Raw genomic sequence first — 13,539 nt, 5'->3', positions numbered from 1 at the left:
AAACTGTACAGTTTAAGGGGAGCCCTCTTAAACAGCATTTCTGAAAATTGCTACTGAAGGCTCTATTTTATACCTGTTTTGCATTGCTTGTTTCTATCCTGTGAGAGAGGGCAGTTCTATAGCCTTTTGCAATATATAGCAGTACAGGTCATTGTGCACTTGTGTGCTTTTCCTTATATTTTCTAGGAATGTACTCCTACCTCCAAATGCTTTGTAAAAAATTAAGTCAAGTATGTGTGAGTTTTTAATCCATTCTATGAAATATTAAAACTATCTATAGGACCATCCACTATGGGAATCTTGAAAGGTACATATACCTACATATATAATTTATGTATACATACACTTATAATATATGCTCATTTACATATATATGCACAAAATTGATATGTGTTGGAATGTTATAATATATGCATATATTAATAGATAGAAAGATTGATAGATAGAGGATCCTTGTGAAACTTTCCTCCCCCCTCAGAGATGTAGAATTTAACATCAATAGTACACATATTATAGGTTTGTAATGGCACTGATAACAGTTCTAGGAGATGGGGCCCTTTATGATCTAGCCACATTAATGATCTGTGCATCATACAGTAGGAATGTTTTATACACTTCCTTTGGGAGCTTTTGGATTCTTTTAACTACTGTTAGAAAGACAAGGAAATTAATACATATAAAACTGTGCCAGAGTATTCTTACAGGTGTGATTTAAGCCCCTCAAGGAAATTCAAGCTTAGAGATTCAATCAGGCTTTAACTTGACCCATGTGTCACTATATTGCTACAAAGCTACTTTAAATCTTTACTGATCTCAATAGGACATGTTAAGAAATCATAGAAATTTTTAGAGCTGGAAGTGACAACCCCAGAGATCTTTTAGTTCACTCCCTACCTATAGCATGAACCCTCTTCAAATATGACTCACAACTGTCATTCAATCGTTCCTTGAAGACCTCTTACTGATGGAGAACTCATTTCATCCTCAGGGTCTATCATATATGTCTCCCTCTCTAATTATTAGGAGGTTGTTGTTTTGATTTGTTTTGGTTTTGCCTCCCAGCCTTGTATTTTAAAAATATTTAACACTTAAAATTCTTACCTCAAATTTTGCATGTCTAGTATATCCTTATTTTCAACAAAGACTCTTAATGTTACATTAACAGTTCTTAGGTTTTCATTCTCACACTCATTTTTGAGTAGCTACCACTATGTGAAGAGCTTACTTTCAAGAAACAACAGGGACAATTCATATCCATGAGCTCATATGCACAACTTAGTTCTTTCTTTCTTTTCCCAGCTAAGTAATACCTAAGATGTCTCCAAATCCAGAAACTCTCTCCTCTGAAAAGCATAGTTATACTCCTCAGGATTTAAAGGAAGTATACAAAAATATTATTAAACATAAAATTATAGTCCATAGTAATAATGGTAGCAGAAAAGGAGGCATGGAACAAAGAGGAGGTAAGAAAAGAGGAGAGGGGAAAGGAATTAAGAGGAACAGAGAAAGATTGTTCAAGGGGACAGAGTGAAGAAATCACATAGACATTAACATCAATAAATCTGTGGGTAATAATGGAAAATAATCCACTATAGAAATAAGAAATAAAAAGGAAAAACGTCAAAGGCAAAGAAGCATTGTCTTCTTGTGAAAATCTAAAAAACATAACAAGTGCTCTGCAGTGACAATTCAAGTTAGAAGAAAGAATTCTTATTGCAAAATGGATATCTCCCCTCAGCTTCCAAGTCTGAGAATTTTTGATGTATATAAAAATGAGTTATATTTTCACATTTTCTTTATTGCCTTTTTTTAACTACAGCAATTCTTAAAAACCATTTACTGAAACCATAGAGTAAAGTAGTGATTAGTATTAGGTGAGACAATGTTTTCATGATTGGAACCATGAATGCTAGAAGCATATATGGATATTCTAATGTACTGTCTTCCAACAAACTCAAATCTCAAAACAGAAGATAGGCTTCATAAACTGCTGTGGTTCTCCTTCCCTTCTTTGCAGAAGTGGGGGACTACAGGTGTGGAACATGGACTACATGAGGAGAATTGGTTGGCATGTTGGATAGTTTAGCTATTACTATCCCCCCTCTTCTTTATTTTGAGTAATAAAGGCTGGCTCTCTGGAGGTGGGAGAATATTAGAAAACAACACTTTTTTCTTCCTCTATTCTCTATTATTTAACCTTGGCACAAGCCACTTAGGAAATACCCAAATGCCCTTTGGAGATGCTTAGCACTGCTTATAAATTCTCATAATAACCTAGTAGGCATTGTTATTTCCATTTCATTGATGGGAAAAGTGAGTTCCAGAGAATCCTAGTAACATATCCTAGGTCGTCAAATAGTTACAGTGACTGATATATACTAAGTGTTTAATAAATATTCTATCTATTAAGTTATCTATCTATCTATCTATCTATCTATCTATCTATCTATCTATCTATCTATCTATCATCTATCTAGGACCAGGACTTGTATGAGAATTTCCCCATCCCCAGCTGAGTACTTTAAAAATGGTTACATCTTCTATGTGGATCTGAATGTCAGTTTTCAAGATGCCTTTGTTTTAAGTTAGAAAGGTGTTTCTGGACAGTCAGACCTAACATTAAGCTTTTTGCTATAAGTTTTTCTTAGTTGCATCCTCATAATCTTTGCCAATATGTCCCATTGAACTTCACAGGAGACATTATATTTCAAAAGTGGTAAGTTTCTACTCAGCCACTTTTGAACACTTCTGGCATAAGGTCCAGTGAATATGGAACAGCGAAGATTCTAAAACTGAAAGTTGCTAACAATGAACAGAATAGACTTATCTAGTAGCAAACCCACCAAACACCAACTTGTACTTTAGAAAATGCAACCTACTGTTTAATAGCCATTGTAAAACCAAGGGTTAATTCACTGGCTTAAGAAAAAGAAGAAAAAAGAAGTCATAAACAGGGAAAATACAGGAGAATCCTGTTGCTTCATTTCTGGAGAGTTTAATTATAGCTTTCAAAATCTAACTTGCACCAACCATCAAAGTCCCAAGAACTCCAAAAAAAGCCTGAACAGTGGTTACACTGGCACGATAAATTGTTATTTTCAAAATTATGAATAGTTCATTCACTTTTCTTCTTCATATTCTTAAAATTTGCTTGAGAACTTTTTTTGTTTATCATGCTATCCAGAACAATGAATGACATTTGCCAACTGGCTACTTTTGAGTGCAATGCCAAGCATTCCTGTTTATGGACCAGGCCGTTGGTCAACATACACATTTTTGTGCTAATATTGCAAACTAATAGTTAATGAATCAAATATATTCATTCAGTATACCCCAGGGTAAACGTGAGGAGGTGGGGATGAACAGAATATAAGATACTATTTGACTTGCCAGGAATTAACAATCTAATTGGAAATATAAAATATATTCATATGAAAAGATAATTAACAACATAAAACAGGAAATGTGAAGTGCCAAATGAGTGGTATAGAAAATAAATGCCATACAGTTTTGAAAAAAAGGAGACCACAATCCAGGATAGTTTGGCAAGCTTCCCTAAAGACATCAGCTTAGAGGGGGGCAGAAATTTAATAAGGAGAGGGGAGGTCTCTGGGAGAGTGACAGGATCATGCTGGTAAATGTTTAACCATCAGCTTTCAAAAAATACATACACTCACAATATACACAACTTTGATCTACATCATTAATATTTTATGAATCTTTTTCTTAAGTTTAGACAATTAACAAAACAATAACTCAAATTGTGATCTGTATCATTGCTGATTTCTGACATGTAAATACTCACATTGAAAATTTAACAGTGAACTCTGAAGCCAATATGAGTTGGCTCCAGCACAATTCTGGAGGTTGGAGGCATGAGCTGTGATGGGGAAGAGGGAAAGTTTTCTTTGTGAAAGTACAGCCAGGCTATTAAGGAACACTGAAGGTTAAAGAGTTTGGGCAAGTGGAATATAAGATCATTGAGGACAGGGACTGTTTCATTTTTTGTCTTTGTATCCTATGTAGCACAGCCTAATGTACTTAAGTGTCTGTAGAATTGAACTGAGTCATCAATTTAATTTAACCTGGAAAAGTGAAAGGGGGGTGGGGGGTGGAGATGTCAGATATTTTCAAGAACATAAAGGGCTATCAAAGGGCTCCAGAGGATAAGAAAAGGAAAGATAGTAGGTATTGAAAAGAGGAAAATTTAGGCTTGATGAATAAAAAAGCTTTAGTAACCATGAATGCCATCTAAAAGTGGAATTTACTGTTTCAAAGGGACAATGGGTTTCCCGTCACTTGAGGTATTCTGTCAAGGCCTAGTTAACAATTTGAAAGTTGTGTTGTAGAGATGGTTTGTTTTGGGGATTGCCACTGAGGTTTCTCCCAACATTGGAATTCAGTGCTTCTGGGATCCTCTAGGCCAGTGGTCTGCAAACTTTTTTGATCATGCATCACTCTACTGTGATGACTCACAGGCATTTCTGGATATTTGTGACTTGCTGGATAGAAGTCACAGCAAATAATAACACCTGGCATTAATATATTGCTTTAAGCTTTACAAAGTCCTTTGCATACATTGTTTAATTGGCTTAGTGTGAATTCTATTGCTTATTAATTTTGAAGAAATCATTTAACCCTTATTTGCCTCAGTGTCTCCATATATAATATGAAGTAATTGCTACTTCTATTTGCTGCAGAGAATGTAGTATAGTGGAAAGAACAGTGGATGTGGATTTAGAGAAGATGGGTTCAAATCTTACTTCTAATATACATCATTTGTGTGACCTTGGGTCACTTAGCCTCTTTAGGTTTTAATTTGTTCATCTTTAAAATGAAGATTAGTCAACCTCTGAAGTTCCTTTAAGTTTTCAGGATATCATGCTAACATTTGCCTAAATGGCAGCATTGTGAAAATTCATGCTTTCTTTTAAATTTCCTTCTTAGATGTGATGCCTCAATATTTCAAAAGATCTGTGACTTCATCATATATATATATACACCACACATAAATATGGCTAGATAGATAAGGGAGAGAGAGACAGAGAGACAGAGAGAGACAGAGAAGAGAGAGAGAGTGACAGACAGACAGTCAGAGACAGAGAGAGTACCTGGTTGCCAACCTTCTGGTAATGAAGTTATATGATAAGGAAGTGATAATGACTCATAGAGAAAGAATACAGGATGGATGTTCTCTGTGTCTCACATATATCCCCATGTCCTCACTCATCTCTTTTACCTGATGGATCACTACCCATGCTTTAAAGCCCAGCTCAAAGGCTACCTCTTGGAAACTTTTCCTGATACTTTTTTTGTCTAATATGCTTACTATGTACTATTTTGTATTAGTTATCTATACATTTATTGTCCCCACCTACTAGATTCTATGAGGGCAAGGACTGTGAGATTCCTCTCGTGTCTATCACAATGGTGGGCATATAGTAGGCACTGAAAAAAATTTAATTGATTTTTTTTAATGTGAAAAAATCATTTCTACAATTTAGGGATAAATTCAAATTCTAGATTTTAAGACATCAATGAAAACTGTAAAGTTTCTCTGTGACTGTCAACCTTTTTGGCAGCAAGATCTTTTTAGAACTATTCTGAACATGATTTATAACACAACTGATCATCTATACTCCTTCTACTAATAAATTTGGGTCCTGGATCTCTGCCAATTACACTAGTATGTAATGTAGACTGATGGTTGATCAGTGCAAGTGATAGTCATGGAGGGAACACTTTTGATGTGAAGGAGATTGTAGATAATGTTAATTAATGATCATTTTGAGAATTCTTCCACAGTAAGCATAATCTGTGACTATAGTTAAATACTTAAAAACAAACAAAAAACCCTTTTCTTTCTAATCATACAATATGGAAAGTCCAACTTGCTGAGTGTACATCCCTGACTACTCACATCCTGCCATTCTACAAATGGTAGACAGAGGTACAGGCTGTTGATCTTGCTCAGCAGGGTAGATCAAACACACAGATTCACTTTCTGTATGATGAATAATGAAACAGCATAAAATTCAAAGACTTGTGACAATCTTTACAGCTGGAATACCATTGTTACTATTTTCTTTGTTACTATTTTACTTTGTTTCTTAAGGACATTTCTCATAGGATGGTGGATTTCCCCATTGGAAGGGAATTTAGAGGTCATGTAGTCTAATCTCTATTTATAGACAAGGAAATTGAGTCAGGAAAGGTTGTGACTTATCCAACATCACAAATATAGGGAGCAGCACACCCAGTATTTGGACTCAGTTACTCTGGCTCTAAATCTAGTACAGTATAATGTAGAAATTGCATAAATATTTTTGGTCACTCATTAGTTCTGAAATAATTTATGTCATGTCAAATGGATGAGCCCAAAAAACTTAGAAGTACTGAGCAAACCTTATTTACATGATGTGTATGCATAACCTTCAAATTCAAATTCAAAGGCTTATTTTTAAATTCCCAACACACCACAGTAAGACTAAATTTTATATATTAGATAATGGTGATTATTTCTTCTCTAAAATTTGAAATCTAAGCAGGAAAGATAATAGTAAATGAAGTAATGGAACTTACCTGATTATATTTTTCTCACTGTCATTCACTAATCATTATAATGTGTAGATTATTTAGGAAAAACAAAATTCACACGTGACTATTGATATTTGGAAGTTGTCAATTCTATAACAGTAATGCCCTTTCCCACTGATGCAGAATGAACATCTCAAAGTAAATTTGAGGCCTATCAAATATGCTCTTCCTCCTTCATGAGGACATACGAAAGTGGCACATACTAGTTTTAAATTAAAGGTATTGGAAATTGACCTTGGATTAACTAAATACTATATTGATAGTCAATAAAAGTTCAGCATCAAGATTCAGCTATAAACTTATTTTGCCTTTTTTCATGAACACTTTGTATTCTGGATAAAATTAATTGTTAATGGAGTTAAACTGGAATGGAGCTATCTTGTAACCTGCCTTTCTAGAACTCAAAGAAAAGATGAGAATTGAGAATGACAAACCCCAGACAGCAGGACAGTAAACTTTGTAACTGCCTTGACATTCATTCCTTTTCTATAAATATGTCTCTTCCAAATCTAGATCTAGGATCCTGTATGTCCAATTATAGTTTGAGCTTATAAGTAATAAAATGAGATGGCAGTGAAATGAAGGGTTGGGACACTAGTATCAAGATAAAAGATGTCTATTTCTCAAAGAAGGGTGGTATTTGATAAGCATGAGGCTTCTGAAAAGGCTAAATATATCTTTTTTCCATTTACTTGAAAGTGAAGAACTAGAATAAGAGTTGCCTTCAATCTTTTTAAGTTGGGAATCCCCAGTCTATGAAACTTCAGTTTATTATTGTTCCTTGCCTCTTCAAGTTCCCCACTCCCTCCTTCTGCAAATTTAAGGGTAAGATAAGAGGACAGGTTTTTAAAGACATGCTCCTAGTATGGATGATAATGACAAGTGTATTATTCAGAGCAGGTATAAGTTGGAATGAGCCATATTCCCAAATTTATCAGGGATGAAAACTTTATTTAACTGCTGCCCAGTCTTCTCTCATCTGTATTTCATTCAAGGGCATGCCTTCCCTTTCCTTTTTCTCCCTTGACAACAGAAGTACAGGGCTATAAATGCAAGGGTGCAATACATCATGGGATCAAGTCTAGAGAACATGTCCTCTACTAAAATGCACCTTAGTCCATGGCAGAATCAAAGTGTCAGAAACCTTCCAGCTTCAGTTGTCAATGCTTAGAGTCAAAACTGTAAGCTGGACATGGCTCCCTTTCCCATAAGATGTGCCCAGAAGTTGAAAGGTTAAGTTGTGGAACAGCAGCTGCTTTTCCTGTGGTTTGATTCTTACTCCTACAAAGCAAAGAAAGATTTCCAGACTGAAAGACAAATCTGACAATATGCTAATCTCCCAATAAAAAAAAAAAATGTGACTTCTGAACCCTTATGTGTTGAAGAGCTGACAGTGAAGTTCAGAGACGGTTGTCTAACCAGACAAAACGATAGACAAAATATGCCTTCAAACAAGATCATAAATCTTGAATAGTGCAGGGGAGCAAATGTAAAAGGAAGGGCTTCTCACTTATGCCAGCCCTACTCTCACCCACCCCCATTTCACACATGAGCCACCCACCTCTAAAGCCAGAACTACTGTGTTCCCTCCTAGACCCAAACTATAAATACAAAGACAGTATAAAGTAATATTATATCATATGTGGAGATCAGACATTGTTTCCATCTCATGGGGGGAAGGGGAAAAGCAGAAAGCAAATGGAGTGAAATCTGAAAACAACAGCATGTACAATATACACACAAAAAAGTTTGCATATTGCACAGAAGATCATAAATCTATGCATGAGAAAGATGTAGTGGAAATTTTGGGGGGGATTAGAGTTTATTTTTGTCATCTCTGTGAGACAGCTACTCATTCATCCAGATCACAGCTAAGAAAAAAGCTGGTCACAGAAATTAGCAGTTTCAGCTCAGCAGCAAAGTCGCCAGCCTGTGAAGGCAGAGAGAAATTGACTAATTAGCAATTCGCACTAAAACTTGACGGTTCTTTATAGAGAGAGAGAAGAGAGAGGGAGAGAGAGGGAGAGGGAGGGGGGGGGGCTCGCTTTTTCCCCTTCTTTCTTCCAAAGATGTTTGAAATCGCAGTCATTTACGCTCGACAATTTTTACAATAGCCTTGAGCCATAATTTTGCGAGTCTCTCCAGCATCCATCCCCCTGTATGGTCTCTCTCCACTGGCCATGCACGACCGTTTCTCTCCCCAACCGTGGATTTCCTATTACTCTCGTTACGACTCACTGAGCCCCAGGCCCAAGGATAATGATGTGTTGTTTCTTGGTAGCATAATTTGTCACACGTACATTTTTTCTTCTTCTCCTCTTGCAGAAAGCTCTGCTCCCTCTCTCTCCCTCTCTCCTTCTCTCTCTTCCTCTCTCCCCCTCTCTTTTTCTCTTTTCTCCCTCTCCTACATTTTCTTGCTGTTGCTAATTCATGGTGATCAAATGATGTACGACAAAATAAATTGTAAAGAGTGACTGCCTGGAGTTGGGAACCAGAAGGTGTTTTTCCCCCTCCCAAGGAGCGAGGAAACCTTTAAAAAGGAAGGACAATTGATTTTTGGGGGGGAGCTGAAGTGAGCCTTTACTTTAGCAGCTGATTGAGACCAGGTAAGTTTCTGGCCTTCTGTATACGACGTATGTGTTTTGTTTTGTCTTTTGGATTGTTTGCTGAGGGGGCAGTGAGGGAGTCTTTCAGAGGGGTCGTGGGGTACTTGTGTGACAAACGCCTTGAAAGAATAAACTCCCATTGCAAGAACTGGGCAGACCAGGGAGAGGCAGGGAAAGGAGAGAGAGAAGGAAGAAGGAGGGGGGGACAGGAAAAGGTGGTGGTGGGGAGACAGGGGAGGCGGGGAGAGGGTGGGGGGAGGAATTGACCGGGTCCACTTAAAGGGAGAGACTCTGTGAGATGTTCCAGGAGAGCCAGAGTGGGGGTGGGGGTGGGGAAGTGAAGGGGGGAGAGTAAAAAGGAGGTTGGGGTCCACCTGGAAGTGGGTATTAAAAGTGGCTCGGAGAATTACCAGTCTCTAGTCAAAAGGAAGGAGCTCAAGTGCCGGTGCCAGGACAGAGTGATCTGCAATGGAAGGAGCAGGTCTCTGTGGGATCCCTCTGACGGGGAGCGGCAGTGGCGGCGGCGGCAGCAGCAGCAACAGCAGTAGCAGCAGCGCTCTTTGGAGCGGGATGTGGGCACAGAGGGTCCCTTTCTCCTCAGCCCTGGAAGGTGCAGTTACAGGTTAAGAAAGAGGGCGTATCGATTGTTCTTTGGTCTCCCTCCGACCTCCTCCCCCTCCTGAATCTGACCCTCCACCTTTCTAGGGCCAAAGAGGCGGGCGCATCTGACTTTTTTTTTTTTTTTTTTACAGAGTAGTTGGAGGCTAGGGAAGGTGGGCTAGACTGCAGGGTGCCTGAGTGCGGGTTTGTACCGGGTTGTTGAGAAAGAGGGAGAAGCTGCCGGCTGCCAGTGAAGGATCGTAGGATAGGGCAGGAGGGCGCACCAGTCCCCCACCTGCTTTCCCCCCACCCCCACCCCAGCTAGCTAGCTTCCAACTTCAACTTCACATAGTTACCGGAGTTAAAGCGACAGCGCCTTCTGCCCAAGAGGAAGAAACGCCAGGACAAGGGACCCCTCCCCTCAACCTGGAACAGCCCTGGTGCTAACTATGATCCAAGCGGAGAGCGCTAAACTTCAGGGCTTGGAGATCCTACGGGGCGGGAGGTAACCTCCGCCAGGTTTCAGAGCATCTTTGCCAGATTAGCAAAACTGAGTGGCGGAAGGAACAGCCAACAGTTTGAGAACCAGGGGAGCGGGCAGGGCCTGGGTGGGGGGGAATGAGCTTGAATTGATAAGGACAGCTCCCCGCCTCTCGGGAGTGCACTGAGCTAGTCACCATCGCGCTCCACTGCACTTTTCCAGGAGAAGAAAAGGCTTTATTTCCTCCATCAGACTGCTATTAGCATAGTCGTTTCTAGGGGCACCACGGATAATCGAAGGTTCCCCCAGATCTGATTTTATTTCTCAAAGGCCAAGAGTCGTCCACTTTTCTCCTGTCCCGACCCGCCCCGGCACAGCTTCCCTCCCCTTACCCCTTCAACAAATAGAACTACGGGGAGCCCAGCGGAGGAGGGGACGCACAAGTTGGACTGGAACCTGCCACAGTCGCCTTTCTCCTAGAGCGCCCCCAGCTCCGTCCTTCCTGGGCTCTTCCTTTCCTCCGGCTCTGGGCATGGACAAGAGCCCACGAGTTTACTCGGCCTTAACAGCCCCATGCACCACTTTGCCGTCGCCGCCGCTGCTGTCGCTGCCTAGCGCAGAGTCAGGGTTGTTTTAGGAAAGTGAGGGGGTCGCATGTGAGTGGGGGGTTGGGGAGGGGGAATCGCTGGGAGAAGAGCGGGGACCCAAATCTAGTTGGCTTCAAGAAATAAAGCCCTTTCGGGTGCTGTTCACGAAGACCCCTGAATCATCCTTCCTATACCAGAGGCAAGAGGGAGTGCTGGACCAGGGGGCAAACTGTGTATTTATTGTTGTTCTCCGCCCTCCCCCTCCCCTCCACACCCTTCCCCACCCCAACCACACCCCATCCCCTCCACCACCTTATTCCCCCCATTACTCCCCCCTCCCCCTCCCCACCCCTGTTTGCCAGGTTGGAGGAGGGTTTAAAGCCAGGTGCGCTGAGGCAGCTCGCCATGTCCAGATCCGGGGACAGGACCTCCACCTTCGACCCGAGCCACAGCGACAACTTGCTGCACGGCCTCAACCTGCTGTGGAGGAAGCAGTTGTTTTGCGACGTGACCCTCACGGCCCAGGGCCAGCAGTTTCACTGCCACAAGGCCGTTCTGGCCTCCTGCTCGCAGTACTTCCGATCCCTTTTTTCCAGTCACCCCCCTCTTGGGGGAGGGGTCGGCGGCCAGGACGGCCTGGGGGCCCCCAAGGACCCGCAGCAGCAGCAGCAGCAGCAGCAACAGCCGCAGCAGCAGCAACAGCAGCAGCAGCAGCAGCAGGAGGAGCCGGGGACTCCTTCCTCCTCCCCCGACGACAAGCTGCTGGCCAGCCCACGGGCCATCAACAATCTGGTGCTGCAAGGCTGTTCGTCCATCGGGCTACGCCTGGTGCTGGAGTACCTGTACACGGCCAATGTGACCCTCTCTCTGGACACGGTGGAGGAGGTGCTTTCGGTCAGCAAAATCCTGCACATTCCCCAGGTCACCAAGCTGTGCGTGCAGTTCCTCAACGACCAGATCTCGGTCCAGAACTACAAGCAGGTGTGCAAGATCGCCGCGCTGCACGGCCTGGAGGAAACCAAGAAGCTGGCCAACAAGTACCTGGTGGAGGACGTGCTGCTGCTCAACTTTGAGGAGATGCGCGCCCTGCTGGACTCGCTGCCGCCCCCCGTGGAGTCGGAGCTGGCGCTCTTCCAGATGTCCGTGCTTTGGCTGGAGCACGACCGGGAGACCCGCATGCAGTACGCGCCCGACCTCATGAAGCGCCTCCGCTTCGCCCTCATCCCAGCCCCAGAGCTGGTGGAGCGGGTCCAGTCGGTGGATTTCATGCGCACCGACCCGGTCTGCCAGAAGCTGCTTCTGGACGCCATGAACTACCACCTGATGCCCTTCAGGCAGCATTGCAGGCAAAGCCTGGCCAGCAGGTAAGAGACAACAAAGAGGAAGGGAGGTGGGGGAGGAGGGAGGCTGAGAGAACCCTGGAAAGAGGGGAGGGGTGCCTATGAGGAGGGAAGGGGGTGGGGTGGGGGTGATTCTTGGATAGGCTTAAAATGCAAACAAACCATTAAGAGATTTCTTCTGAAAGTTAATTTCAGTATCCCCGAAGGGTCAATAGAACACTGGATGACTTGCAGCCCAGTATAACCTAAATTCCCATTTCCTAATAAAATTAGGCTGGGCTCATAGGCTGACTATGGCATAGGCAGATGTGTGGGGGTGCTGGGGCTGGGGCAGTTAAAAATGATGCATGTGCAAAGCTCCTTGGTAGCCCCTATAGTTAGCACCCCCTCCAAGTCCAATTATAAGCTTCCTGCTTCCTCGAGGGAAAGGCTTCAGTAATGAGATGTCCCCCCCTTCCTCTTGCAGTCTTAGCTGGGTGATCAGAAGCTCTAGAGTGTTGCTGGGATTCAAGGAGAGCACCGCTGTTCTCCCTGTCAGACCCTCAAGTTTTTTGGTAGTTGATGTTTGTTCCCTTTCAAGGTTATAATTACTGAGGTGCTTTGTCTGTTAGGGATGCTGCTGGGAACCCTGTCATTCATCTGCCCAGGAAAACTTTTCCATCTTATGGAAATTCTTTCTCTTTTTTTTGTTTTTAAAGGAGGCACACACCAACAGATGCTTAACTCGAAGGGGTTAATGACTCCCTGTGATGGGCACTGTCCAGCTTGGGGGGGGGGGGGGATGTGCCAAAATGGGACAGAATTATCAGGCATAGACAGTATTTGCTGGGGAAGAGTTAGTGTATGCTGGATATGAAGTCACAAAGCAGTTGGCCAGTGGGCTGATCTTGTTTCTAAAGGTGTTGTATGTTGCCAACAGGATTATATTGCAAAGGCCAGGGAGGGAGAAATAATGCCTCTTAAGAACGCAGTTATGGATAAAAGAGTCTAAGGATGGGCAACTATCACTTGCTAGCTTCAATTTTAAATCCTTATTATGAGCCTTGGCAGAACAGTTTTGTTGTTGACTTTAAAGAAAAATAGTGCTTCATTTTTACATGCTAAGCCATGGATGATTTAAAATGCCATAGCAAGCCAATATAGTCCACCAAAATGTTGAATCATCTGAAAGTACTGAAAACCCATTCCCACATTCTTTTACCAGGGTGATCTCTAAAAAGGTGGCATCTATGTGGTACAGCCATATGGACTTACATGTTTGTGTTGTAGTCATGGTGCATCCACTCTTTAAGGTTTCTAACACATCATATTTTCAGAGTTTTCTGAAT

The 13,539-nt window shown here is 42.0% G+C and overlaps 1 protein-coding gene and 1 long non-coding RNA gene across 3 annotated transcripts in view; one reads left to right on the top strand and one right to left on the bottom strand.

The window, feature by feature from the left end:
• KLHL14 (kelch like family member 14) overlaps window positions 1-13,539 on the top strand; it is a 180,854-nt gene that overhangs the window by 28,666 nt on the left and 138,649 nt on the right. The window contains exons 1-2 of one of the 2 annotated variants that reach the window (XM_072604505.1): window positions 8,623-9,203; window positions 11,234-12,235. In XM_072604505.1, the coding sequence (XP_072460606.1) occupies window positions 11,277-12,235 (959 nt within the window). In that variant the 5' untranslated portion in view covers window positions 8,623-9,203; window positions 11,234-11,276. Of the gene's footprint in view, window positions 1-8,622; window positions 9,204-11,233; window positions 12,236-13,539 lie in introns of those variants that run through there. The other variant, XM_072604504.1, reaches the window with a different exon arrangement.
• LOC140501193 (uncharacterized) lies at window positions 6,494-11,192 on the bottom strand. Its single transcript, XR_011966086.1, has 3 exons — window positions 10,726-11,192; window positions 9,614-9,806; window positions 6,494-8,527 (listed from the first exon to the last, which is right to left on the bottom strand). It is a non-coding gene; the product is annotated as an uncharacterized lncRNA (long non-coding RNA).

Source organism: Notamacropus eugenii, chromosome 4 (genome assembly GCF_028372415.1).
Source record: "Notamacropus eugenii isolate mMacEug1 chromosome 4, mMacEug1.pri_v2, whole genome shotgun sequence".
NCBI lineage: Eukaryota > Metazoa > Chordata > Mammalia > Diprotodontia > Macropodidae > Notamacropus > Notamacropus eugenii.
The sequence above is the reverse complement of the archived record's forward strand: the minus strand, read 5'-3'. Positions and strand labels throughout refer to the sequence as shown.